This window comes from Condylura cristata, unplaced genomic scaffold (genome assembly GCF_000260355.1).
Source record: "Condylura cristata isolate star-nosed mole 26May11 unplaced genomic scaffold, ConCri1.0 scaffold00032, whole genome shotgun sequence".
NCBI classification, from domain to species: Eukaryota; Metazoa; Chordata; class Mammalia; order Eulipotyphla; family Talpidae; genus Condylura; species Condylura cristata.
Window position 1 is genome coordinate 17,571,042 of NW_004567133.1, and position 26,679 is coordinate 17,597,720.

General features: G+C 50.2%; 1 protein-coding gene across 7 annotated transcripts in view; it reads right to left on the bottom strand.

Moving 5' to 3' along the window:
• RBFOX1 (RNA binding protein, fox-1 homolog (C. elegans) 1) overlaps positions 1–26,679 on the bottom strand; it is a 1,380,973-nt gene that overhangs the window by 503,467 nt on the left and 850,827 nt on the right. For all 7 annotated transcript variants that reach the window (XM_012731793.1, XM_012731784.1, XM_012731788.1 and 4 more), the window contains exon 5: positions 25,423–25,464. In XM_012731793.1, coding sequence (XP_012587247.1) covers positions 25,423–25,464 — 42 coding nt within the window. The remainder of the gene's footprint in view (positions 1–25,422; positions 25,465–26,679) is intronic.

Sequence of the window (26,679 nt, forward strand, 5' to 3'; positions counted from 1 at the left end):
CGGCCGGGTGTGCGGCCGCGCGCCCGGGCAGGCGCCGCCACGGGCCGGGGCTGCTGTGCCAATTCAGCAAATCAAAAGCAGCACGAACCCCACCAACTCGACGCAGCAAATGGAAAGCCTCAAAATGGCTCGCTAGCGCACATGTTTAGCCTTCCCTAACCTACCGATGGAGCTGATGCTAGGAGAGGGGGCGCGCGGGAGGGCCGGCGGGGTTCTCTTCCCTTCTCTCTCATCCTTTGCAACTGCAGAGCTGGGAAATGTTGCCGTATGCATGCAACTTGCTCATTTCCACAGGTTCTCGTCACAGAAATCCACAGGCTGGCATGCACGACGAAGATCTCCTGAACGATCCAAAGATTTTTTTTTTTTTTTTTGCTTCCTTGAATCAATTCCCCTTATTAGTTGTTCTTTTTAATCCGTTTTAAAGTGTGTACTTTATCGTGCACATTATCTCCGTGACGGAAAGCCATCGTGAAGGGGAGGATGAGGGACACGATTTGCCCAGCATATTCATTGGCGCAGTGCTCAATTATTGACAAGTGCACAGGGAGGAATTCATATTAAAACACATCATACGCGTGGGGTGGCGGGTGGTGATCCCTTGCTTGGGTCTGAGTTTGACCACGAGTTCTGTTTGCACACCACACGGAAGAACCTGCCACATGAAGCCCAGGTCCATTTACATTTCCACCTAAACTTGCATGAGGGAAGATGTCACTTAAATAATTAAAATGCATTAGCTAAATTGCAGAATCATGGGCAGCACTGGGCAGGTGGCGAGGCACCTGTTAAATCGCCCATAGGTCGTCCCGTCACCATGCATAATGGCCAGCAGGTTGGGGACACTGACACCCAGCTAAGCCACTAAACAAACAGCAACGGAGGGAACTTCGCAGCTGGTTTTCTCCGGGCAGCAAGGAAACACACAGCCACCGGCTGTAAGATCTCAATCAGGCACAGACCGTGACCTCCCTGCTTATAGCACTTTAGAGGCTTCGAGTCACAGCCAGTAGGGTCCAGAGTGGGGTCACCCGGTGTCCTGCATGGAGGCCTCGTGGGATGCAGGCTCTGCACCTTCAAACCAGGCAACCCACAGGGCCCGGTTATTCCATCCTTTGCCATTGCACTTAGGGAGACAAGGGGCTCCGTGCTCCTCATTATTTGACATTGGAAGCCCCTCTGCGTGGGCTCTGCTAATTCTAGATTTCCATAGAGGACACCCTTCTTGATAGGGAAACTCGGGGCCCAGGGAATAGCTAAGCACGCTGCTCTTTAAATATTAAAATGTGCATTTCCCTCACTGCTTCCAGGATACTCACAACAGGTGCACAGCACCTGTTCTGCACCCCTCCCGGCCAGGGCTGGGATGGCAGTGGTGGTGAGCGGGTGGTACAGCCAGTGGACAGAACATAACCTAAAGGTGTTTATCATTCGGCCAATGTAGCTTTTATTATTATTATTTTTTTAAAGATTTATTTATTTATGCATAGAGAATTGGGGTACAGGCCAGAGGCTCAGGGGCGGTGAGAGTTTCACCAGAAACAGAGCGGGGAGCAGAACAGGCAGATGGATGAAGTACACTGCTGAGGGGAGCAGCGGGCGTGTCAGGAGAGGTCTGCCGCGCCCTGTGGTCACCTCCGGGGCAGGCGGGGATCGAACTCATGCAGAAGTGGCTTTAGATTCTCAGTGCAGTGCTTTAACCCACTGCGCTACCAGGGAGGGCCCAATGTAGCTTTTAAATGTGATTTACTTGCCAGTGTTTAAAAACTAGATCTCAGGTGTAAGCCTGGAAGGACAACGGTTTTAGAGATATTAGGTGATCCAGCAGATGGAGTGGGTGGGCAGGAGGCAAGGTGCCAGTGGGAAAATGGAGAGTGGCCACCCCTCTCTGCAGGGGACAAGCGCTTTTGTAGTCTCCGCTCTCCCCAAATGCCCCTCAGGTCACACGCTAGTGGAGGTGGGCTCACTATTGCCTTACAGGCCTGGCCCTTGCAGGCATTCAGGTGTATAAATGCCTTTTGACCTGATGCAGGCGATGAGAACACACAGGAGCACACACATACTGCTTTAGATACAAAATTGTCATAGAAAGCTTCTCAATTAAATCTCATATTTATTTTCTCCTTTAATATTTTCTAGCACTGATTAAGATGTTGTTACATTAGTGAGAAAACATGACAGTTGCATAGCAGGGAGATAGATATCGCTGCATAGACAGATACATAGATAGATGGATGAGTGAATGAATAGATAAATGGATGGACGAATGGACAGATCAAGGGACAGAGGATAGCTGGCTAATAGGCAGAGTGGCAGGGTGCCGATTCTACACAAAGGAGCAACTTCATTTCACATAGGGCAAGTGAATTAGAGAACTACTGAGATCTGGTCTTTGAACTTCAACTTGTAGAGAGCTTTCATCACTTTCTCACATGGTCACTGAATCCACAAAGCACCACAAGCATCTGCTTCTTAAAAGTGGTCCCATTACAAGTTACTGAAGGAAACCACAGGCCTCTCTAATTCAGAGGTTTCTAGGTTCAACCCTCTTTATGTTTTTTAAGATGTATTTTTTATTTATGTGTGCACACAGGAACTAGGGTGCAGGTCAGAGGTGCGGGGGCTAGGGGTGAGAGGATTCACCGGAGACAGAGTGGGGAGCAGAACAGGCAGATCTTCTGAAATCCACCGCTGAGGGGAACAACAGGGAGACAAGAGGGGTCTGCTGCACCATGTGGGTCTGTTCCCTGGCCGGGGATGGAACTCAGTCTGTCGCGCTGAGAGCTTAATCTCCCACTAGCGAGACCCCTCTTCCCTCTTTAAGGCATCGATGACCAAGAATTTATTCAACACTAGTGTTTTATCTCTCTGCAAGTTTTCCTTCCTTCCCTCCGCCTCTACTATGTCCCCACTGCACTTCCTGGAACAAGGCATACAAGACGATGTAAGATCAAAACCATTCCCTTTTGTTCTAGCTAAAGCCTAAGTCAACATAAAACTGACCACTTGACCAGGAGAGCGTTGTGCTCCATTTCCTTGTGTCTAAACTCCTCAAACGCAAGCTGCTCTCTTCTCTTTGACCTAGACCCGCCTGTCCCGACTGCATTCTCAGATCAGCCTCTCATTCCCGTGCCTAAGTTCTGTAGGTACCTGAGTCCTTGACCAGTGGATCAGAATTCCATGGTAGGGATTTGAACACAAGACCTAAAAGGTGACGACGGAGTAAGAGTGCCTTTAGGAATTAACAGGTGGGGAAAAGGAACCCCAAAGACCAACTGGGCCAGCCAGCTCCTGGCCCCAAGGAGACAGCCTCAGAACCTGGGCGGGCTGGGCTCTGGGTGCCAGGCCTCCAGTTTCTCTGCCACCATCATTCCTCTGGATAACAGGGAGAGAGCGGAGCACGGCCCAGGGAAGCCGTGAGCCTCAGAGAGCCGATGTTGCCGTGACAACCACTGCCAACCTACGATCCATGACCCCTCCCCCAGTGCCTTCTTGGTATTACAGTATGCACCCCTAGATCTTTGCCCAAGCCCGGGAAAGACGAGGACCATGAGGGATGGGGGTGATGGATAATGGAATCATTTCCTTCTCGCCCAACTGAGCTAGTGACTGAGCTCTCGTATCGCTAAGAAGCAGAGCTGTGGCGAGGCGGGTCTGCCATGTAGACGTGGTAGCCTGTAACAGAGCCAGGAACTGACACCTATGGTTTCTTTTCTGCTTCTTAAACGGGACCACCCTCAGCTTCTGTTAGCACAAAGCCACTTCCCACTTAGATCTGCTCTCCCTCCACTTGGCTTGCACCCACTCCTTCCCCTGCCTGTCTGAACATGTGGTTCCTCTGTAAGGAGTGAGGTTCACTCAAGATGGTGAGACACTTCATCACGGGGACACAAGTCGGAGACAGCTGTTCCCCATAAATCAAGTTTGGGAGTGATAACGATTCCTCTATGCTGGAGCTCAGAGGTTAAACAGACAGAACAGGAGCCTTCAGTGGGCTCTCCCCTTAGGGGTGTCAGCAAATTATTTTGAGGCTTGAAATTCTCTCCGTGGGCAAACTGATTATTCGATCAGCTCCTCAAACCTTGTTCCCTGAAATGAGCAGGAAATCATCTAAACATCGCCACCCCCAAAACTTCTACTTTAAATCATTTTGCTTAACAATGTAAACACACTCACACAGTGCTCTCAAAAGCAATTCTTCCCCAGCTGCAAACTGGCTGATAGTCGGGAGCCATTCAAGAGATACCCTTAACACACCTCTGCTCTCCTGCTCAAATAGGAGTTATTTTTAAGTAATCAATCCCATTATCAATGATCAGATCAACACCTTAATTTATCAATTGCCAAGCAGTGGCCTAAAATCAACACTGATTAAGCAACTGGTGACCTAATCTGCTGAGAAATCGAACCCTGCTGTGATATATTAGATAATAGAGGATCATCGCACTGGACTTTCTACTTGATAAAAGAATGTCTTCGTTAAAAAATATCCTACACACCACAGCACTGAGTATGAAGAGTAATTGTGAAACCCAATATACTCAGTGGGGGCCTTTATTTACTACATTTTCAGCGCGCCCTAACTGGGCCCGATCTTCTGAGAGAACAGAAGTCCTCAGTGGGTAGATTAATTTTGAGCCACCGTCTTCAACTGTGTAGTGTCCCACCACAAAGCCAACGGCCTGCCAAGCAGTCCACAGCACGTCTGAACTAGCCGTCAGTGGTGTCCACCCTGGCCGTGCAGTGCCCTCGGGGACCTCCGTAAGGACAGCCATGGGGGACCCCGTCACGAAACACCGGACATGCAGGTGGAAGCCAGTCACTTCCTCTCCCCCTGGAGATCACGTGTGGCCCCGTCCGAGTCTATTCTCGGGCTCCCTGGGCAAAAACACTCTTCGCCTGACTAGAGTGGACACGGCAGCAATTCTAACTACACTACCCCAAACCGTCCTTCCAAGGACGGCCTAAACCGCCGTTTCCTTGACAAGGAAATGGTTAGCCGGAGTTAATGGATGTTCAGTCTAGTTAGCACTGGATTTCCCAGACGGATATTGCTCACATCACCCATGTGAATGAGGCCAAAGCCATGGGTATGATATATATATTTTTTAAATCTAAGGAAATTTTTTTAAGATTGATTTAGTTATGCACACAGAACTGGGGTGCAGGCCAAAGGTGCAGGGCGGTGAAAGGATCCCCCAGAGGCAGAATGGGGAGCAGAACAGGCACAACTGATGAAGTACACTGCTGAGGGGAGCAGCAGGCGGGTCAAGGGAGGTCTGCTGCGCCCTAGGGGTCACCTCCAGGGCAGGGATCAAACTTGCACTGAGGTGGCTACCGCCAGCTTGCAGTGCTGCGTCTTAACCCATTGTGCCACCAAGGAGGGCCGGGGGTGATATTTTAGAATGATATGTTATAAAATATTATAAAATATTTAAATGAACAACAATAAAAACACCTGCTCCCCACCCACTCCTTGCTGGAACTAGAGAACGGAAGTGGAGAGCAGGAGCTGAGTGTTGATCAATAAGCACGTTCATTAATAAGAGCGTGAAACGCCCTGCTGGTGAAAGCTGCTGCTGCTTCTACCCCGAAATTGGTGGCAGGGGGCATTCTCCATTCTCTGACCCCCGGTGAATTGCCCTGAAGCTAGGCACGCCCTCCCTCGGTTTCCCCACAAGGAGCAAAGGAAGCTGGCGAGAGAGCAGGACACAGGCGCTGGTGGAGTGGGAGCCGCGCCTGTCCTGTGTCTCAGTGAGGCCAGTCGCCCCGAGCCAGGGCTGCCGAGCCCCAGCTGGGCCAGTGACGCGGGGCGGCTGAGTGCAGGCTTAGCGGTGGCCCGGTGACAAGGCGTCACCTCCCGCCAATGGGCCCCTGGACTGTGGCCGGAGTGGGCGGAGGCTGAGGAGCCGGACTGGGCCTGGGCGGCAGCCCGCAGCAGCAAACTGGGCGGCCTGGACCAGGTGGCGTGGCTCTGGCAAGCCCAGCACTAGCCAGGGTCCTCGGGGAAGCAGAGCATCCCCTGAAGTGCGTGGAGCAGCCAATTCCAAACTGCTGATGTGCAGCGCACCCCAGGGCAATGCGAGTGCACCCCAAGAGAATTATACCAGAGTTCAGCAATCTGCTGAGTTTGCAGTCGGGATCTCTGAGAATGGCTTGTCCACCTGCACGGGACGCTCAGAGATCAATGGGAGCCTTCTGCTGGCGCCTGGCATGAAACTGCAACGGGAAATTGGATTTATCTTGTGTACTCGATTTTCCCTTTCGGAGGGAGGCATCGCATTGCTGCGTGAGTTGCACTATTTTTGCATGGTGCTAGTGCACACACACGTGTGTGTTATATGCACACACACGTAATACACAGATACATATGCAATATAAAAATCACCGTGTTGGCCCTCCCTGGTGGCACAGAGTCACAGCGCAGCCCTGCAAGCTAGCCGCAGCTTCGGTGCAAGTTCGATCCCGGGCTGCCCAGGTGGCAGACCTCTCCGGTCTCCCCGCTTCTCCCCTCAGCAGTGTATTTCCTCAGTCTGCCTGTTCAGCTCCCCACTCTGTCTCTGGTGAGTCCTCTCACCGCCCTGCAGCTCTGGCCTGTACCCCAGAGTTGTGTATGCATCAACAAATACATCTTTTAAAAAATGCAATTTTAACGTGCAGAGTTCATCTGCATTAAGTGCGTTCACACCATGGTGTGACTCTCCTCACCACCATCCACCGCACGTTTTTCACGTTGCACCATTAAAACTCCGGATCTTGAAGCACCTCCTCCCCACCGCAGCCCTGCAGCCACCACGACACATAAAAGTGCACTAGTGTTAAGCCAACAGCCTGCCACACACAGGTATGTTCATGCAAGTATGTTCATGCCCCATAGAAGTGCCACCCAGATCAAGAGTTGGAACCCCCAGGCACCCCAAAGCCTCGCTCCTGCAAACTGGGGAAGGTAATTTCTTGCTCTTGTCTTCCAGATTCTCGCTCCATCATAATGCAAAAGCATTTATGAGGTGCTTATTCACTATGGCATTTTATTTTTCTTTATACAGAGGAAGAGAAACAGATGTGACAGCACCTCTATATTCTCCAAGAATTTACAACCGCAGCTTGACGGAGGAAGGACGTGGCTGCGGAGGTCTCGTGCTACACCGGGCTGCTGCCACCCCAAGGGCAGGTAGTCTCCAGCCTCCCGTCGTTTCAATGTTGTCAGCCTCCCGCTGTCCAGGAGCGCACGCTGGCCTAGCACCCTGCCCTCAACAGCCTGAGGGTGCAGGGCTCAGCCAGAGGTGGGATATGGGACAGGGCTGAACCAAGGAAACACGGGCAGCCTCGGGCCAGAGTTTGGGCCGCAGAGACGGGAGGACGAGCCTGAGAATCTGCCGCTGGCCCCACTGCTGACCTAAGAGCCGTCTCGGGCACTTGAGAATGCACTGGATGTCGGCAACAAGCGGAGATCGCCACCTCGCCGGGCAGCTGGGGACGATGAGAACCAAAGGGAGCCACGAGCAAGTGGTGTCGGCCCCAAGACGTCACGGGCCTCGGCACGGAGGCAGCCCAGAAACATCACCCATGGGCCTTTCTGTGAAAGTGAACAGCGTGGTCTCTGCCTGGGCCCTGGGCCCCGCACTGCGAGGAGGCTGCCTCGTCGGGAAGGACCCTGGCGCCCAGCACCCCTAGAAATCATAGTTCACACAGATAAATCCCTGTGCTGGAATTTTCGCTCCCGCTCCGCCCACCCCTCGCCCCACTTCTCCCACTTCTCCTCGCCCTGCCTCGGTGAGGAAACATGACAGGATCCAGGGCCCCTCGCTGCTGTCCCAGGAGCACGGGGCCTCCCAGCAGTGTCCGTGCTCCCTGAGGACCAGTGACCACCCGGCTTCTGGGCAGTGGCTGATCGCGCGGCAGCTCCCTGAGGCTGCCATGGAGTCTGCAGGGCTTCCGTGCACCAGAGAGAACCTGCCGTGTGGGGGGTTGGCTCCCCAAAGGCTACACTGGAGAATGGATGCCAAGTCTCTCAGAAGATGACCTTACTGGAAAACAGGGCATTTACAGAGGTCATTGGGTGCAAACGTGGCCGGCAGGACAGGTCCTTGTACAGCATCACGTGTCCTTGTGAAGTGGGGGTCAGGCACAGAAACAGACACGCGGAGAGCATGTGCAGACACCCGAGTACACAGCCCGCAGATCCTAGTCGGCGCCTCAGCCAAGGAATCCCGGAGGTCCGGGGCGAGTCCAGAGGCCAGGACAGGTCCAGAAGGGCTCTCCCAGCGCTCTGGGCATGCCAAGCCGCTGACTCCCACTTCCAGGCTCAGGGCTTCAGATCCAGGTGCCAGCACCTGGAAACCAACACTCTGGCCCTGTCTAACAGTCCCAAGCACCCCCTTTTTATAGTTTACTTTTTCTTAATTTATGCACACAAGAGTTGGGGTGCAGGCCAGAGTTGCGGGGATGAGAGGATCCCCCAGAGACAGAGTGGGGAGCAGAATATGTGAATCTACTGAAATCCACTGCTGAGGGGGCGGCGGGGAGACAGGAGCGATTTGCACCACCCTGGGGGTCCCTCCCTGGCCCAGATGGCACTCAGGCTACAGGGGATGGCTACAGCTTCACAGCGCTGCACTCTAACCCCTGTGCCACCGGGAGGCCCTGCAGAGCTCCGCTTCACACGAATGCCCAAGTGGCTGATGATAACCAGGCAAGAAGGCCCTTCTCTGAGCCAAGACAGGCCAGGGTCCCCGCTCCTTACAGTGACTGATTCCTAGACTCGCGCCCACCGTATGGAAACCCCGGACAGCCTGCCACGTCAGGCACAGATCAGACAAGGAGCACCGAGAGGCGCTGGTGTGCTGTGGGGTCTGCTCAGCCTGGGGAGCTGGGGTCACGCCAGCAACACCCCAGCCTCAAGTTCCCTTTCTCACCACTTGACTTAATGAGTTGAGCAAAGACTTTGGCTCCTCAATAAAAGCACCGTCTCAAGTTTCTGAAAGGGATGCAAAGTGGCTAATGGACTGGGAGAAATTGGTTGTAGCTGGAAGCACATTTCAAAAGTACATTTTGTTTATATTAAAACCTCATTTAAGTATCAGTTCAAGGGAAAGCTGCTAACAGGGCAAATTTTATATGACTAACACTTGTACCGCCGAACGTTCCATTCCATTTCTACCCAAGAGATATCATTTAAAAACATCTTAATGTCACCAATAGGGCAAGATGCTGCTAATACGGTACAGAATTATAACACGAAGACACAAACCTGATATTGAATATTGGCTGTGCAACTCGGAGCAATGCGACCCTTGTCCTAATGCAGCGTCAGGCTGCAGGCTTGCACGCACCCCACCGCTCCCGCTAGTCTGCATTTATGATGGTACAAATGGCAGCGTTATTCACACATTCATCTTGGGGGCTGCGCACCCTCCATGCTCGCTAATGAAACACTGGCATCGCCGCCTACACAAAACTAAAATGCTCGTTTTGGCTTTCATAAGCAAATTCATCACAAACAGGCCTCAGCATTCAGTGTAGCCGTCCAACATGGAGGTGACCGCCGTGTGCTGAAGCTGTGAGCTGAGGGGCCTCACCTGCTGACACGACACCGAGCGGCCTGCATCCGGGTCCTCTGAGCAAGGACTAGCCTGAGCTCTTAGAGGCTCATGCAAAGCCCCAGAGGGAACATGCCACAGCCATTGAAGGCATTTCTGGGCAGAGAAGGTAGGTGCATGGAGACAGGTCTGGCAGACTTTGGGGTTATTCACTCCATGACTCCACTTCCCCAAATCAGCTTGACCGGAGTTCACCTGTCCCACCCACACCCACTTACTATGCACAACCCAGGCTGTTCTACAAGCGCAGTGTTTGAACACCGACAGGGTTCCCCTCTGCCCAAGAGAGCTGACGTTTCTTAAACTGCACCAGAAACTGTCATCATCCCCCAGTTCACAAGAGACACACAACCTTGACCCCAGAACGGGGTTTAAAGTGTGGAGTCCATAGTATGTGTGAACAGTTACCATGAGTGAGTGCCTCAGTTGGCCGTGTAAGTTGGCCACGGGCAGGCAGCGTTTCCCTGTGATGCTGACTTTGGAATCATTGGACAAAATTCAAGTATTTGCAGGTGCTCATACTGCTGGCACATCGGGGTGAAGCTGGAAGATTGTGAGACATAGTTTTTTGCCTACTGAACACTGAAAATCATCAACACTCTCACAAAGAGATCCGGCGTATCCTCTCTATTTTATTAATGGACCACATAAGTCTTGTTTGGGTCTAGCTTTAATTTTTCTACATTGACTAGACAAGAAAGTTCCCCTCCCACTTAACTCACTACTAGGAAAAGCAGACAGCATATGTGTGACCATCAACAGCAACTGACAACCTGCAGCATGTATGTCATCTAAATAAAGCGGCAGTTCTTCAAACTCAACAACTGATATCCATGAAAAGAATGCACATCCCCATCTCCCAAGATACTTATTTTCCAAAAACATTTCGACCGTTTAAAGAGAAATCAGAAATCTGGATATATGCATGAGTCCTGTGGTTTTTTAAATATTGGCCATGTATATTTTCTTCATTCATTACATATACTAAAAATTTGTCCCAAAGAAACAACAGCCTAAAGTTTTCCACACTTTTCTTGCAGAGTTCCTTTGGCAGCCTGCCAGTGTGCTATAAAACAAAACAAAACAAAATTCTGCCAACCAAAACCAGTCAATGCTAGAGTTGGAAGCCTCTAGTCAAGAAGCAATGTGATGCTTTTAATGTTGGCGTGTCCAGGACACAGGCAAAGGTTGCAACTGTTCCCATGATTTAGTCAACCACCATGACGCCCTGTGTACACAAGACCTCACCACTCTGCAGCAACACCACAGAATAGGCACAGAGATCAGCCCCACAGCTTCAGCCCCACTTGTGTCTAACATCCCAGTGACACTCGCTGCCACTGGGTTTGGGCTATGCTCCCGCTACACATTGATGAGTTCCTGTGACTCTTCTCTCTTATGCTTTCTCCCTCTTTGATTTATGCTTGATGCTTCTATTAATGAATGCTCGTTCTACCTCTCCTTACTCTCACCATGTCTAATCAATAAAGGAGTTTGTACAGTCACATGGGGTGGGGGTGACTGTATGGGTCTTAGTCACCTTAACTCAGCCCACACAGACAAATTTACAGTGTATATCAGACAATATAAAATTGACAAATATAGACCTACTTTCCAAAAGCAGATGCACTCTGTATATCTTTGGGTTTGAGGAGTTTCTTTATAATGTTTTTAATTTGTTTTCATATTTTTCTCCCCTTCCCTTTTACTTTGTATTTAGGCTGATTGGTGAATGAATAGGTTGGCATTTTCACCGTATTTGGATTTTTTTTTTGTCATTATTTCTTCAAATACTATCCTACCCCATTTTCTGTCTAACCTTTCCATTTGGAACTTCATATGTACTGTCTCACCTTCTCAATTGGAACTTCAACATATGTATTAAAATGCTTGCTGTTTCCTATAAATCACTGAGGCTTTATTCAATACTTTTCAACATTTTTCTCTCTGACCTTCAGTGCCATTTTTTCAATTCTGTCTTCAAGCATACTAACTTCATTGTTATTTTATGATATTCTATTTATATTTCAGATACTCAGTTTTAGAATATCAGTTCAGTGTTTGTTTATACTTTTCATTGCACTCCTGAGAGTGCAATTGTGTCCATCTTTTCCTTTAAATCCTTCAATACCTAAACCAATTATTTTTAATAATAGCAATACCATGTGTACTAATCCTAACATTGGAATCATCTTGTAGTCTCTTTCTATTTTTTTCTCCTAATCAGTGACCAGTAAATGTTTTTTGAAAAGAGGCAAAAAATAAATATTTCAGGCTTTGTGGACCATCTGGTCTCTACTGAAACTATTGGGCTCTGCCACTAACACACAAAAGTAGCCAGAGGAAATATGTAAGCAAATGGGAATGACAGCAGTCCAGTGAAACTTTATTTGCAAAAGCAGGTGGCTGCACCACAAGGTGTAACTTGCCAACTCACGCCCTACATCACTGTACACGTTTTCCTCTTCTACACATGCTTGGCATGTTTACATTTTAGCATGGACATTTAAATGGACAGACATATAATGGGTGCTTCCTTTAAACCAAAGCTGAGTGTGTTCTGGAAGCACTTAAGTAATTGGTATATGCTCTTGGCACTGTCTGGCTCATTTTTTATGCTTATTTAGGATGAATCTACTTTGTGATTTATCCCTAGAGTGAAGGCTTGGCCCTTCACATAGGGCAGGCTTTAACTAACATTTTCAAAAAAGGGCCAGAGAGTAAATAAATAAATAAACTTTGGAGGTAATACATGATCTCAGTCATATATACATATTTTTTTTAATCCTTTAAAAACATTTTTAGACATTCTAAGACCACAGGCTGTACCAAACATTCCACAGGCCAGACTGCCTGTGAGGCACAGTTTACTGATCCTTGTTCTACGACATGCTCCTGGAGTCTCTGCTAAACATCCAGTATCTCTGTCCTGACCTTGACTGCACAGCTGTTTCTCCCTGTTACGACTCACAGAGCCTGACCTACACGTAGGTGTCCCCGAAACCAACCCAGTCAAACAGCCAGACCAGGGAGACGTCTGCCTTCCATGCAGTTCTGCTTCCTCTAGGGCCTTCCCCACACATTCCAACCACCTTATCACCCCAAAATATGTTGTCTGCCTCTTGGCTCAGTGGACCCTCTATTTTCAACTTGGACTCCACTTTTCTGCAGCTATGATTGAGACATTTGCCCATGCATGGGGCTGATCAGATCAGGTGTGGGTTTTCTTTCCCAAGTTTCTCTTCCCTGGAGATTGACAGCCCCATGCTGCCTGGAATCCAGCCTGAACTGAAACCTTGCCTCGCCTATGTTTTTTCTCATTTAAAAATTGTTGATGGAAGAAATCATTGTGCCATGGTCAAAAACAGATTCATTCTGATATCTAATTCAAGGTTCACTCTCTGGGGTAGGATTCAGCATCTGGGTTACATCATTTGTTGATATATATACTGTTTTCTTTTACTGTAGCAGCAATAAAAAGTGATATTCATATAATATTAGCAAACATGTAGTTAATGCCTACTATGTTCCAGGCATTACAGAACAGAGCAAAAAAGTAAGAATGAACATTGGCTCCACCCAGGGTGGGGGATGTTACATATAAAGGGATCAGGAAGGTAAGAGACAGAGACTGACTACATGTGAACAACTAAATAATCTAGATGATTACACATCACAGGTAAGTGTAATAAAGATGATAAGCATGACAACCGCATAAAGAGAAAAAGTGGCATAGATTAAACTTTTGAAAGGTCATTCTGGCTCAAAGTTGTGAAAGGAACATTGAGTCATCATAAAACACTGAGTGATCATAATTTACTGTCAAAACCAGGACTTTCTTTGGGGGACATCATGCTATCCATAAACTGCAGGACAGCAGTTACCACGGGGACTGTCCCAGACAGCCCTTGACAGAAGTTCTCCCTAAAAGAGACCAAGAATTGCAAAACAGGCCAAACTGTTGGGGTAATGGAGATGAGAAACCATGGAGATCTCAACTAGGCGAGAGGCGGTTTAGAGTGGAATTGTCATATTGATAAGAGAGATCACACATGTCAAATCTAAAGAGGGAGGAGAGAGAAGGACTATGTAGGGCTTTGAGTGACATTTTGATTTCTAGCCTAACATCTCTTATGAAGATACAGAGGAAGAGACAAGTTGAATGGGTATAGGTGGAGAGGAGATGCAGAGTTTGAGTCTGGGAAAGTTGAGTTTAAGATGTTTAAGCAATATTTAAGTTGAAACAAACTGTAGTCTTTGTGCATTAAAAGCTAGAGTTCAGGCCAAGATTGCAAAGTTGGAGAAGAAAATACTCTCTAAAAGATCTGCCCCGGCCATCCCTGGTGGTGCAGCGGGTTGGAGTGCTGCACTGTGAAGCTAAGCCAAGTCATGGCTGTTTCAGTGCAAGTTCGATCCCCAGCCCCGAAGGTGACCCACAGGGCACGGCAGACCTCCTCTGACCCGCCCGCTGCTCCCCTCAGCAGTGTACTTCATCAATCTGCCTGTTCTGCTCCCCACTCTGTCCTGGTGAATTCTTTCACCACCCCTGCACCTCTGTCCTGTACTCCATTTCTGTATGCATAAATAATTTTTTAAATAGAAAAAAAGAGAAAAAGAGAGAGGGATGAGAGATCTGCCTCAGTCCCTGCAGCCTGGAGAGTAATATTTGCTGCTCTCACAATAGCTGAATCCATGCCCACCGATGGCATGTTCTGCTGCCTTGAATTACCATCATTCATGTCTACATCTTCTAGCAGAGTGTGTAACCCTTCAAGGCAAGATGTCTACTTTCCTGGCAGTATAGATAGTAGATGCCCAACTCTAACAATGAAGCCACAGAGCCAGCACTTTTGAGCGGGAGACTTAGAGCAGCAGCGTTTCTTAGGCAGATGACGTGTGTAATCCAGTGGGACTCCCACTGTTCACTCAGGGTGAAGATGTGCTTATGGAGGGCGGTTCTGGTTATTGGGAGTTCAGTTCTCTAAATGACAAATGTAGCCAGGGGAAAACTTGACAACGTGACACTCTTGGCAAAACTTCATGCTCTAGGGTTTCCGAGTCCTGAACTGAGGACAGTTCTCTGTTTGGTCACCAGACCTCCCCCCCCCACCACCCCCACACACACCACCCTTCCAGTACAGACTCATCAGCTCTAGGGTTTGTCCACCTCAATCAAATTGGTGTTTGCAGAGTGACTTTCCGATTAGTCTGTGCCGCCTTAAGCTGAACAGGTAAACGGCCAGATCTCCAATCGTTAGTTTGCAGCAACTTTTGGGTAATATGCTAGGCATGATGTTCTTGGCTATTTGGAAAACTACATTCCCTGAGATGCTAGCCCCAATTCACTTTATGTAAAGGGATAGTATTCCGCTTTAAAATATTTAGGAGCAAATGAGCACAACCAGGTTAATCATTACTACTTACGTGTTAACTCAGGTATCTTGAAAAGTGTTCTAATTTTAATTCAAACAGCTATAAAAACCTGCCTTTGGCTTATATATATATATATATATGCCAAATCATATATTCAACCAAGGTTAAAGGTGTACAGCCATTGAAAATACCAACACAGGAACTTCCAAAGCTAGTTAAACTTCTAAGTTACCCTCATGTGTGCTGTAGGCTGGGAGTGTGTCCACGTGCTGTACCTTAGGCAGACAAGCCGTCTGACCTCACCCTTCCTCTCCAGGAGGAGTCCACACTCTCAAACATACATTAGGCGTCACGTTGGAGGGAATATAAATGTACAGACAGTAGCAGCAAAGGCACGGGTCTCCTTGCACGCGAGCAGGACACCATCCTGTCAAAATCGAGTGCCCTGTCAGCTCAGCACAATGGTTAGGAAATGCAGTGCAAGGGGAAGCTTCTTTGGAAGCTGTTCGATCAGCCAGGACTTCTCTCAAGCACAGCCTCGGTGTTTTAGAAAAGAGAAGGAAAGGAGGGGATGGGCTGAGGGACAATTGCAAACAGCGAGCATGGTGGAAATCTACCACTCAGAAAACCGTGCTCTGTGGAATCGATCAGAAGTGGCGTCTTGCACTGCAGTCAAGGCGCCAGTTCCGAATGGATTTCCCCAGAAGCAGAGCTTGGGTGAAAGTCAAGTACAACTACAACGCACGGAGGCAGTCTAAGGAAGCTGCAGTCAGGAAGTGAGAAAGTGAGACAGTGGAGGAAGCCAAGAAAGGTGTGTTGACATGCACTACTTCATGCGATGGTGGAACTCTGGAGAGACCCCCCAAGGGGTGAGGGAGGGGGCATGGGCGCATCACATCCCTGTCCATCCTGAGCAGGGCGGGGCACTTCCTTCAGGGCTATAAAAGTTCCTGAAGCTCCTGGCTCGCGCTGTTTGCATGAGCAAAATGCACTCGGTCAACAGAAAATCAGCCCTGGAACGAGGCGCATCGTGTTTGCCCGTGAGTTGTCTTTGCACATGACGAGGGACATGTCAGGCCCAGGGCAGCTGCCGCAGGGGTCTTCAGAGTCATCCAGTCACTCAGCCACACATGTGTTCTACTTAACACACAGGTGGCGTATATAAACGACTCTTGTTGGGATAGTTTTTCACGCTCACTACGTCCTTTTTACATTTTGTGAGTAAAATCAACAGGACAATCAGCCTCCGGTCCGAGCACCGTGGCCATCCCAGGTGGTGGCTCTGGGTGCTGGAGCCTCTGGAGTTGTGCACGCAGCCTGAATATAGAGGTGCTAATCACCTAGCGATGGCTTCCATTCTGAGACGAACCTCCCCAACGCCGCCACGCCCTTCCCGTGTCTTACCTGGCAGTGGGACCCAACACTTTCGCTCATCTCCTCAAAGCAAGGGCATGCTTACTTTGAGTTCAGACAGTCCAGACAGAAGTTGAAGCAGAGCACCATGAGCTTACCAACACAGATGACGAGAGGAGATAACACTTCAGTTCCCAGCTTCTCCAACAGCTGCATTCCTCAAGACTGACATTCAACCTCTCCTTGTCCCTCTCTGCAGGGGGATTAACGAGAATCTTCCTGAGAATGACTGGGATGTGCCAGTGATGAGGGGCTTTAGCCTTTCAAGTCAGTGAAAGCTGGTGCTCTGAATTGTTCTAAGTGTCCAGAAAACTTATTTTGTAACCAAGGAAGAAGGATGACTTCGACAGGGCAACACAATTTGATGAGTCAAGGAAACACAGGTAAACATCAGCCCATGTGGCATAAGTGCACAATTCCCTCCTCTTGGCTGCCAAGGCTGAAAGGCAGTGCCAATCCGCAGAGGCACCAGGGAAGCATTTGGGAAATGCTACAAGAGCTGGCTTTTAGCAAACCTTTAACCAAACTCTTGGCTCTGCAATTCTCCAAGTTTAGCATATTTCCCCAGTGTATCCGGGAGGAGTCTTTGATCACAGGCAAAAGGAATGGGCTCTGATAACTTCAGCAGAAAACGAGATCACTGGAGGCTGTGGGCCAGCTCAGGGGAGGGATGGATAAGTAGGTTCAAGTACGAAGGCGGACTCAGGGTGGGCCTGCAGGCCTAACCCTCGGAATGATCTCTGCAGTCCCAGCAGGATGTAATTTCACCCCTGAAATGAATCAACTCCAGCTCGTCGTCACTTTGGCTCTTGTTCTGCATCCCTGGAGTTAATCTCTGCCAGGGTTTAAGTATCTGTGTCTCCCCTCAATTCGCATGTTGAGATACTGAGCCCCAGCGTGACAGTCTTAGGAGGTGAGGCCCGTGGGAGCTGGAGCCCTTCCGGATGGGATCTGAGCAGGGACCCTACTCGGCACACTTCACCCCACCATGGGAGGGCTCAGTGCAAGGTCTCTGACCTAGAAGCAGGTCCTCACCGACGCTGCAGGCACCCTGATTGTGGACGCCCAGGCTGCAGCACTGTGAGAACTAAATTTCCACTTCTTCTAAGCTACCCAGTTTTGGGGCTTTTGTGGAGCAGACGCAAGGGCCTCAGACCCCATCCAAAGTCTTGGGGGAGAACCCAACTGGCCTGCCTCGACTGTGCCGTGACCACTTGCTTGGTTGATTTCAAGACTGACATGTGAAGGAACTTAAGTAACCCCAAAGGGTCAGGGAGCATGGCCACCTTGGCGTGGGGGATTTGTCTGATGCCACCAGCACAGACGTGGCCCGCCACACCTGCTCTTTACCTGAACACACACCGCCTGGATGAAACGCTCCAGCTTCTGCCTGTGTGGTGCGAACTACGGAGGCCTAACGTATCTGCTTCACGCCCCACTCCCTATTCACTTTTTTTTTTTTTTTTCCTGGAATGGTGTTTAGATCTTGGAAGAACAGAGCAGGAAGTCAAACCCTGATGAAGCATCCGTCATAGAGATGAGGAACAACTATGACAAATTGAAATGTCAGCATTATTAGTGGTTTCGCTTGAGGCTGTTTGAGACTGATTGAAAGATAAAACAAGAAACGGGACAGACTCACCCTGGAAAGGGGAATGATGACTATGGATAATGGGCTGAAATTAAAGCAAGCTAAGTGTCCTGAGTGCAATGATGCTGGAGACTTCCCAGAGCAAATGCTAAGATGCTTTCTCGAAGGAGGAGATCTCCCTGGCATGAGAGAGATGGGGTTCAGCACCAGGGCTGCTGGGGTGGAGTGCCAGGCTTCTCCCAAGGTGACATGTCTCACAAGGAAGCTGGTAAAATTAAAGCCTGGAACGTGTTTACCGCTTTCTCGATTCTTTGCGCTCATCAATAAACAGCCTTGCAAGAAGTGAGGGGCACATGAGATCTACAAGGAGCAGTGTGGAAGACCAGGGCTTGTGCAGACAACATGCTTTTTAAATGACTTAAACATTTATGGAGTTCTAATTTTGCAAGGAAACTCCCCCTGGAGATTTCCCAGCATTCTGATGGTCTGATTTTCTGCACTTTCTAGAAGTGAAGCGCTAATTACTTGGGTGTAAGCTCCCCTTGGTTGGGACCATTCGTTATGTAAGGCTGTAGCACGCATCACAGTTGTTTCCTTCTGTACATGTGTGTACACGTGCGCACACACATTCCACCATACACACCCCATGACATACTCACACACAAGAACATGCATGGGACCTATAACAACTAGCTGGAGGCGTTGACAGTGAGGAGCCAAGGCCTGCCCCAGCCACACTGGATTTCTGTTACCTCCTGAACATCTGGTAAAACTTTGCTCTTTACTGAAGGCCTGCGAGTTAGCTGAGCATCGCTCTAAGCCAAAAGGAGTGTTCCTGCTTCCAGAGAATGGACAATGTAGGCCAGTAAGTTGCTAGCTATTCCTTAAGAAAAGACTGTATTTCTGAACCACAGCTTGCAGAGGAGAAGAACCAGAATGTACATGTAGAAAACAAGAACCAGAAAAATGCAGAAATTACTCGCTAAGAGAAGCAGAAACAAGGTCTTCCATTCTGGACTGCAGGCCCTGTGTCAGGAAAGGGGGACTCAAAGAGCAGCCCCCCTGGATTGGGGTTCCCCCTTGTGTGGGCTCCCTCTCTCTGCCTTAGATGCTGCCTCCGTTGGGGATGGAAGGTGACACATTGGAAGCCTCTTAAAGAAAGCAATCACACTGATGCAGCGATAGCATAAAGCCTTCCTCTGAATATATGAACTACAGGACATGCCTTCATTTGCTGATCTTCACCTCTGTTGATTGGATTCTCTACTCATCTTCCCACATAAACTTCATTCACATTTCATAGTCTCCAGGAGAGATCGGCCAACTATGGCCTAAGGGCCGAGTCTGGCCCACAACCTGTTGTTATAAATAAAACTTTATTGGAACACAGCCTTAGTTGTTCATTTGGTCAAGATGGTTTTCATGTGACAATGGAGGGGTGGGGCAGCAGAGGCCTGATGGCCAGGAAGTCTGTTTATTCTTCACCTGACCCTTTGCAGAAAAACATTTGCTGAACCTGACTGATAATATCAGGGCTGGCTCTGGCTGAAGTGGAGTAAGAATTCCAAGAGACTTCTGAAAGATTCTGACTGCAGAAGCTTCCCCGGTCCTGAGGGTTCTTTGTCCCTAACATTTACAATCCTCTCACTCACAGCTCAGACTTGCTTTCCTAGTGTGTTTCCAAAGCATTAACTTAGTTTTCATAGAAACAGCTCTTTTTCTTACTGCACTCATTTTTCATCAGTTTACATAATATTCCACTAAATAATGTAATTACAATAACAACTGCAGCTGGCAGAAGTAGGTCTGGGAACAAATACAACTGACTCCTGGCAAGGAGTCAGCTCCACCAGCGAAGAGAAAGGTAAGGCTCAGAAGCGCCTCGTCCCGGGATGCCACGGCCCCTGCCTGTGTCTTGTATAAAAGCACCACACAGAGCATACTGCAAAGCAAAGCTGCTCCCCACGGCCCTCTCCCAACATCTCTCACGGCAGGGGTGTCTCTCACAGACACATTTTCCTGACACGGCTGTGTGGCCATTGGGTCTCTTCTCCACCGCCCGTGGGCTGGAGGAAAGCTGCTAGGTATGGAATTTGCTCTGCCATGATATCCACCGCCTGGCATGGTGACTGGCAAGTATTTTTTCTGTGCCAAAAAATATTTCTTGAATAAATTACTGCACGGAAGCGGGCAACTCGACATGAGTCACCCTAAATCTGAAGACCCCAAATTCTCAATCTTGTGATGTTGCACCTGGGGCGAGGGGGGCTTACAATCCTGCTGGTGGAATTGCCCCTGGGGAAGGGTGAGTTTCAGCAGGGGGAGGTGGGAAGGTGTCTCCGGCTGGGACACCTGGCTTCCAAGGCCCCTGGAAGCTCCCTTAGCGGATGTCCAGACGAAGGCGGTGGGTTCAAGCCAAGAGGATCATTAGCGATTCGCATTCCACCCATCCACATCACTCTTGCAAAATGACAAACACGCTTCTAACTGGCAAATTAAATATTGATGATGCACTCTTCCCTACAACATCTTTCACGGGGCTGGCGCCAGCATTTCAGGGGTTTCTACGGCTTCGGGCCTCCGTGTCACGGCTGTTGTCACGACCACGGGCCATCTGTAATCCGGTGGAGTCAATATTTAGCTTTAAAGAAACCCACGTTTAACCTACACAGCTGGTATTTGCCAAGGAAACTTGGCGTTATCGCTACAAAAGGAAGCCAGTGTCAGCGATCATAAATGAAAGTTCATCAGCAAAAGCATCAAACTCTGAGTAGACTAAGAACCTCTAAAGCAGACTCTCGAGGGCCCCCACGTTTATCACCTCAATCTCCACTTGCACACACAACACACAACTGAGGAAATGCCGCCACATGGCCTTCTAACGGGCCTGGAGCTCCAGGGACTGACTTAACTCCCAAGTCCTCTGCAGTCTCGGGTGCCATCTCAGAAGGCCTCCCTGCAGGCCCCTCGCTCTTAACTCCGGTATTTTACAAACAATACTTGCTGCAGGCGCTAAGCCCCAGGCACACTCTCCCTGTGAAAGGAGAGCTCGGCTGCTCAGAGGCTTGTTAACATGGTGTCAGTTTCTCATCTTCTTGCAAGGCTGGAGAGAGAACTGGAAGGGGGGTTGCTCTCTCAGTGGCCCCCACGACTAGGGGTTCACCTCCTGGAGGCTCTAAGTGTCACCAGGGAAGTGGGGACCATGTGGGCAGGCACCCGTAGGTTGGATGCAGGGGATCCTGCTAGGCCCTGATCTCTGCATTTGGAGGGGACACGGGGATCTTTGGGGGTACTTGTGCCAGCCCCCTCCCCAGCGTGGAGTCTTCCCTGTTTATTCACACTCTGCTTCCTGGGCACAGTTTGTGGGGCCAGGGAACTGTTCACGGGTTTGGGGCAGCCGAGTCCTCCTTGCAGGGATCTGCATCAGGGTGCATCACACTCTCTCCAACTGGGGGGCTGCTGAACGAATGGGGATCTCAGAGCTGGGAGGTGCCCGGTGCATGTACAATGGGGACAAGGAGGCTCTTCCAAAAGGAAAATCCACCATGACTCACCAGGAAAAGCAACGTGTGCTCAAGATTCCTTTGCGGCCAAACGCCGTGTGAGCTTCACGCCCTGCCCCGGGACCCCGAGAGGTCCCCACCATCAGTCCAGTTGGCAGGCCAGGGAGAGAAACCCGGGGCTGCTCAGGTCAAGCCTTTCCTGTCCACCCTGCCCCCAAACTGCAGAAGCTGGCGGGGCACAGAGGGGTCTGGGTCACGAGCACTGCCCCCGCAGGACCACCCAGCCCTCCGCACAGCCCTTCGGGCAGGACCACTGAGTGTCCGGGTGTCACGGGGGGCTCTTGGGCCCCAGGTCCTGCACAGAGGCCATGGGTAACCCACACGACAGCTGGGAAGGGCACCATCCCCGCAAGGTCGGCAGGATTCGGCCTGGAGGGAGCTAGGGCCCTGCCTTCCTCTGCTGCTGGGACGTGGAACATCCTGTCAGTAGCTGCCAAGGGCTTCCAGCGGCCAGCCGCAGGGCAGGGGCTGGGAACCATGCATGGTGCCTGCATGGCTGAGCTGGGCAGGGCAGGTGCAGCGATGCCTGATACTCAGAGAAACAAGCTCAGGACAGCCCCAAAGATCAGGAGGCAAACTCCGGAGACCGCCACGCTTGGAGACTGGCCAGCTGGCAGGTGGGGGTGGCCAGAGTACGCATCCAAGCGCCCGGTCCAGGCCAGACACGCACTGGCCCTGTGACGGCTGCTGGAGTCCTATGAGGTAGACTCAAGTGGACGGTCTTCTCCTCCCAGCCAAGGAACTTCTGTTCTGCTCAGGGACCAACACAACTTGCCTGGGGTGAAACTCGGCCGCGGCAGCTCCCGGTCAGAACCAAGAAGGGGTCAAGGAAACACCAGAGACATTCAGCACTGAAGGGCCCTGGGCACGGACCCTCCAACAACATTACAAGGAAAAGGCTCCTTTTCAGCTTCCCTCCCATATAGGGTGCTATCCCCCAGGCGGTGAAATTGGGAACCAGACAACCATCTCCAAGGAGGAGGGGGGTGGAGGCCGCCAGGCACGTTCCTGACGCCAGCAACTCACTGGACAGGCCCGGTGGCTGGGCGACCAGGGCTTTTTCCTTTTAAACAACACTCAGCTTTTCCAAAACTGGGGGATTGCATGTCTCAACGGAAAATGGGTACAACTTCAGAGTATTTCTCAGCACGTCCTGCCTCCAAAAAATGTCCTGTGATCAGAGTACATTTGATGAGCGTACAAAAAAAAAGTCTTTCACAGTCATCTCTCTGTTCTTTACTCTTATACTGAAAAGACTGCAAAGTCCTGAAGTCAAAAAAAGCTAGTTTGACTTTCATTAACTTTGTGTTTCATAAAATTAATCAGAGGATCTTTATTTAGACTTTGTAATATCAAGTAGAGCAAGGACTTCAGAGAATTCATTTTGTACAAAATAATTGAGGATTTGTGGGGCGAGGGAAGAAGAGGAGAGGGAACAGGTCTCAGAGACGCAGCCCACCCCTCCTTGGCCCCTGCTCGGAGGACAGCAGAACGCTACCCCTTTCTGCATTATCTGCTCTTTCCAAGAGACCAGGAAAAAGGGATGCGCTTCAGAAGAAGCACTCCTTCCCTGGGTCCCGACAACGTCACAGAGTGTCCTAACGAAAGGCTATAAACTTGACACACAGCCATGGCCCAACCATCTTGTACAGCGAATCTGGAAATCAGTTTGATTGTTGCATTTAAAACATGTTTTGCAACGTGTGGCTGGCAGGCAGAACCCGCAAACGATGCTGGTCACCAAACAGATACCTATTTTTCTCCCACAGTCTCTCCTTCTAGGAAAAAAAATGAGATGAAGGGGAAAAGCATTTCGCTGAGATGGCTGGGTATTGGCATGTCAGATGCGCACCAAGTTTCTTACAGAAATCCTCGAAAATAATTTTTTTCCTATGGGGGTAGAAAGCCGTGACCGATGACTTTAATCAAGGACATGTTCTTTTGAGGACGTAGCTGTGTATACACACGACATAGAAGGGAAGGAGCGGAGGCAGAGAGAAGGCCAGGAGACAGAAAAAGCCACCGAGACTCGGATGCCAAAGGTGAGGTGAGCAAGCACAGGTGTCCCTCCGGGTTGGATGGGAGGGGAGACCGACACCGCGTCCCTAGAGCCCCTCAGGTGTCAGCCACGGAAAGGCCTCATCTGGCCTAGGAAATGTGCTTGACAGATCCGAAACGCAAGTCAGTTTAAACGGAAAAGCAACGACACCATCACCCAGGCGCTGGGCGTCCCCCGGGGGTGTCAGAGACACCTCACACTAAACTCTGCCGCGGCTCAGCGCCCGGCGTGGCTGAGGCCCCCACAGGCAAGGGGGTCCCTCCTCACCTCTGAACCACACCCGTCGCACGGCGTCCCCCTCAGCTCAAGCTAGTAAACCCTTCCAGCAAGTCCCTATGGGTCCTGTGTCCCGACTCCAGGTGAGTCACTCCAGGTGAGCCCCTGTGACACACGGCAGCTCTCAGGATCATCTGAATTTGGAAGCATCTACCAGGGACTCCCGGAGACACGCGCCTATTCCTCTTTCCCGCTGACCTACTTCTGGCCATCGGCCCCTTCCAAACAGGAAGAGAAATCTGAAGTTGCAATACATTATTTACTAGGATGAACCAGTAATTCAGACTGCAGGGGGAAGCAATAAGAGCTCAGGCAAGCTTAAAACGTCTTGAAGGCTGGTTCGTGGAGGAGTCGCAACGAGTGCAGGCGCGGGCACTTAGGAGCGACGTGGGTAGATATGAGAGGTTAATCGAGAAGGCCGTGCTGGGATTGCACACAGGATAAATATGCATACGAGCAAAAGGCAACCTCCACTCTTGCTCGGTGCCACCAAGTGGCTTCTGTTGTTTTGCATAAGGATTTAACAGACCCAAGGCCAGCAGCTGCACAATGGAGAACCTCCCGCACACGTTAGGGCAAGCTCTGGGTAGGGACGGGGCAGCGGGTAGGTGGCGCTAGGCTGGCTTCATCCATGCAGCTGACTTGCAACACCCCCGCCCCCAGCCGCACCGTAAGGGGTTTTCAAAGCAGCACACCGTACATTCCTCTCGTATTTACAGGCGCGTGGAAACATGGCCATAAGGCGCCTCGCCTAGGAACACCTGCCATTTTCCACCAGTGACCTTAATAGGCTGACGATGACTTCAAATCCATCCAACCAACACATGAATGCATTAAACAAAATTCAGGGGGCGAGGTCACCCTGATATTTCTTCAAAGAACACGCCCATGCCAAGAAGGCCAGCAGACAGGACGCCAGGGAAACCGTCAGGTTGCCCGGCGACTCTGACAGCAGAGTGTCCGCCCACGGCTGGTGCCCTGTCTGGACCTCGGGGACGCTCGCGCTGGGAGCCTCATCTACCAGAAGGCGAACAGCATGGGGGCGAGCATCCTGCCTCCCTCTCCTGGACGAACAGGTGACACCAGGACTGAAGGTCTTTGGAGGGTGTGAGTCCTCCTGGGCAATGACCTTGATTAGGGGTTGGCCACCCACCCCCGGGCAGAGCAAGAATGCACCCCAGCACCCACACGCAGCCCAGCGCCCATGGCGGGAAGGCCGCCAGGCATCCTTTTGACCTTTGTTATTCCTTAGACCTCGTGTTGTACATAAAGAGAGTACAATGATGTCAAACAAATTCCAGAAGAGAAGTATTTATTGCTGAATCTAAATCAAAAAATCCATACCTGCTATAATGGCACTTCAAAGCAAGATATACTGTATTTACCAGCTCAATCAATACTAAATTAGCTGGGATAAATATTTTCAACTCTACCAGTCTTAAGATGAAGCCTGCTATTTAGAACCCCGTGTCTTGGGAAAGACAAGGAAAATTTTGCTTATCACACAGAAATGAGACCCGGGAAGCATTGAGAAGCAGATGCACGTACCCTTAGCTGCTCTCTTTCACAATTCATCTGTTGTCTTGAAACCTACAAAGAAAAGCAAAAGGAGAACATAATCAGAGGCTTCTGCAGAAAAACAACATGAAAGGGTCTGGAGAGTTCTCGCTGCTGGTTCAGGCAGACACAGGCTTAATTAATTATGCATTTAATTTTTCTTTCTGTGTAAGTAGCCTAAGCTGGCTTTGGAATTTTAACCTTGTGATCCACGTGCAACACTGCTTTGAGGTGTGTCCTGGGGGGGGGCTATGGAGAGGGTGGGGGGCACATGACCCTCAGTGTGAACCCCTCAGTCTAGCTAGGGCAGGCGTCAGCCCTGAAGACCCCTCCAGGTGGGTGGTAACAGGCACCAGGCTCACACAGGTCCTCCACAGTGGGAACAGCTGCTGGGTCAACCGCACCCCTTGGCCCTGGGTCACACTTCGGGGTCCAGGTCTGATGCCAGGCAGGGAGTCCCCTCCCAGTGGTCAGGGGAATGTGGATGGCAAAGCTTCCATCTAGGAGAGAAGCCTTGGCCTACTTGTTTACTTTTTAAATGCATTTTAATTTTTTTGCATTTAGTTTTGTGTGTATGTGTATAGAAGAACTGGGGTTCAGGCCAGAGATTCAGGGGGTGAGAAGTCTCCCCAGAGACAGAATGGGGAGCAGAACAGGCAGATCCACTGAAACACACTGCTGAGGGGAGCAGTGGGGAGACATGGGAGAGGTCTGCTGCGCCCTGGGGGTGACTCCCTGGCCAGGGAATCTAAGTCAGGCTATAGTGGTGATAGTGCTGAGACGTAACCCCTCGGTGACCAGGGACGCACCCCGGATCCATTTATGAGCTGACAGCAGCTCAAGGAAGGAGACTCGGACACACACACCCTCCACAGACACCACACGCCAACGCTGGCTCCGAAGGTCAAGGGTGTTTCTCTAGAGTGAACGTGTCAGGTGTTGTCCAGACTGAATAAGTGGGGTGGATGCAGTGGGTGAGGCGGTGCTGATGCTGGCGGCAGAGAGATCAGACAAAAGGAACTCAACCTCCGTGGACTTGGGCTTTCTCCACTTTCATGCTGTGAAGATATCACGCGTGTCCCCATTCCGTTTGTGCTGATATTTCAAGTGTATTTTGAAACCACTGAGGCAACGCCATCTCCTAGAATCTGACAGCCTGTTGCAAGTTTTTTGAAAACCTTGCTAAATGATAAGAAGGTTTAGGAGCTGAGTTTTGATGTATATTTTATGCATTTTGTATTGGAAGTT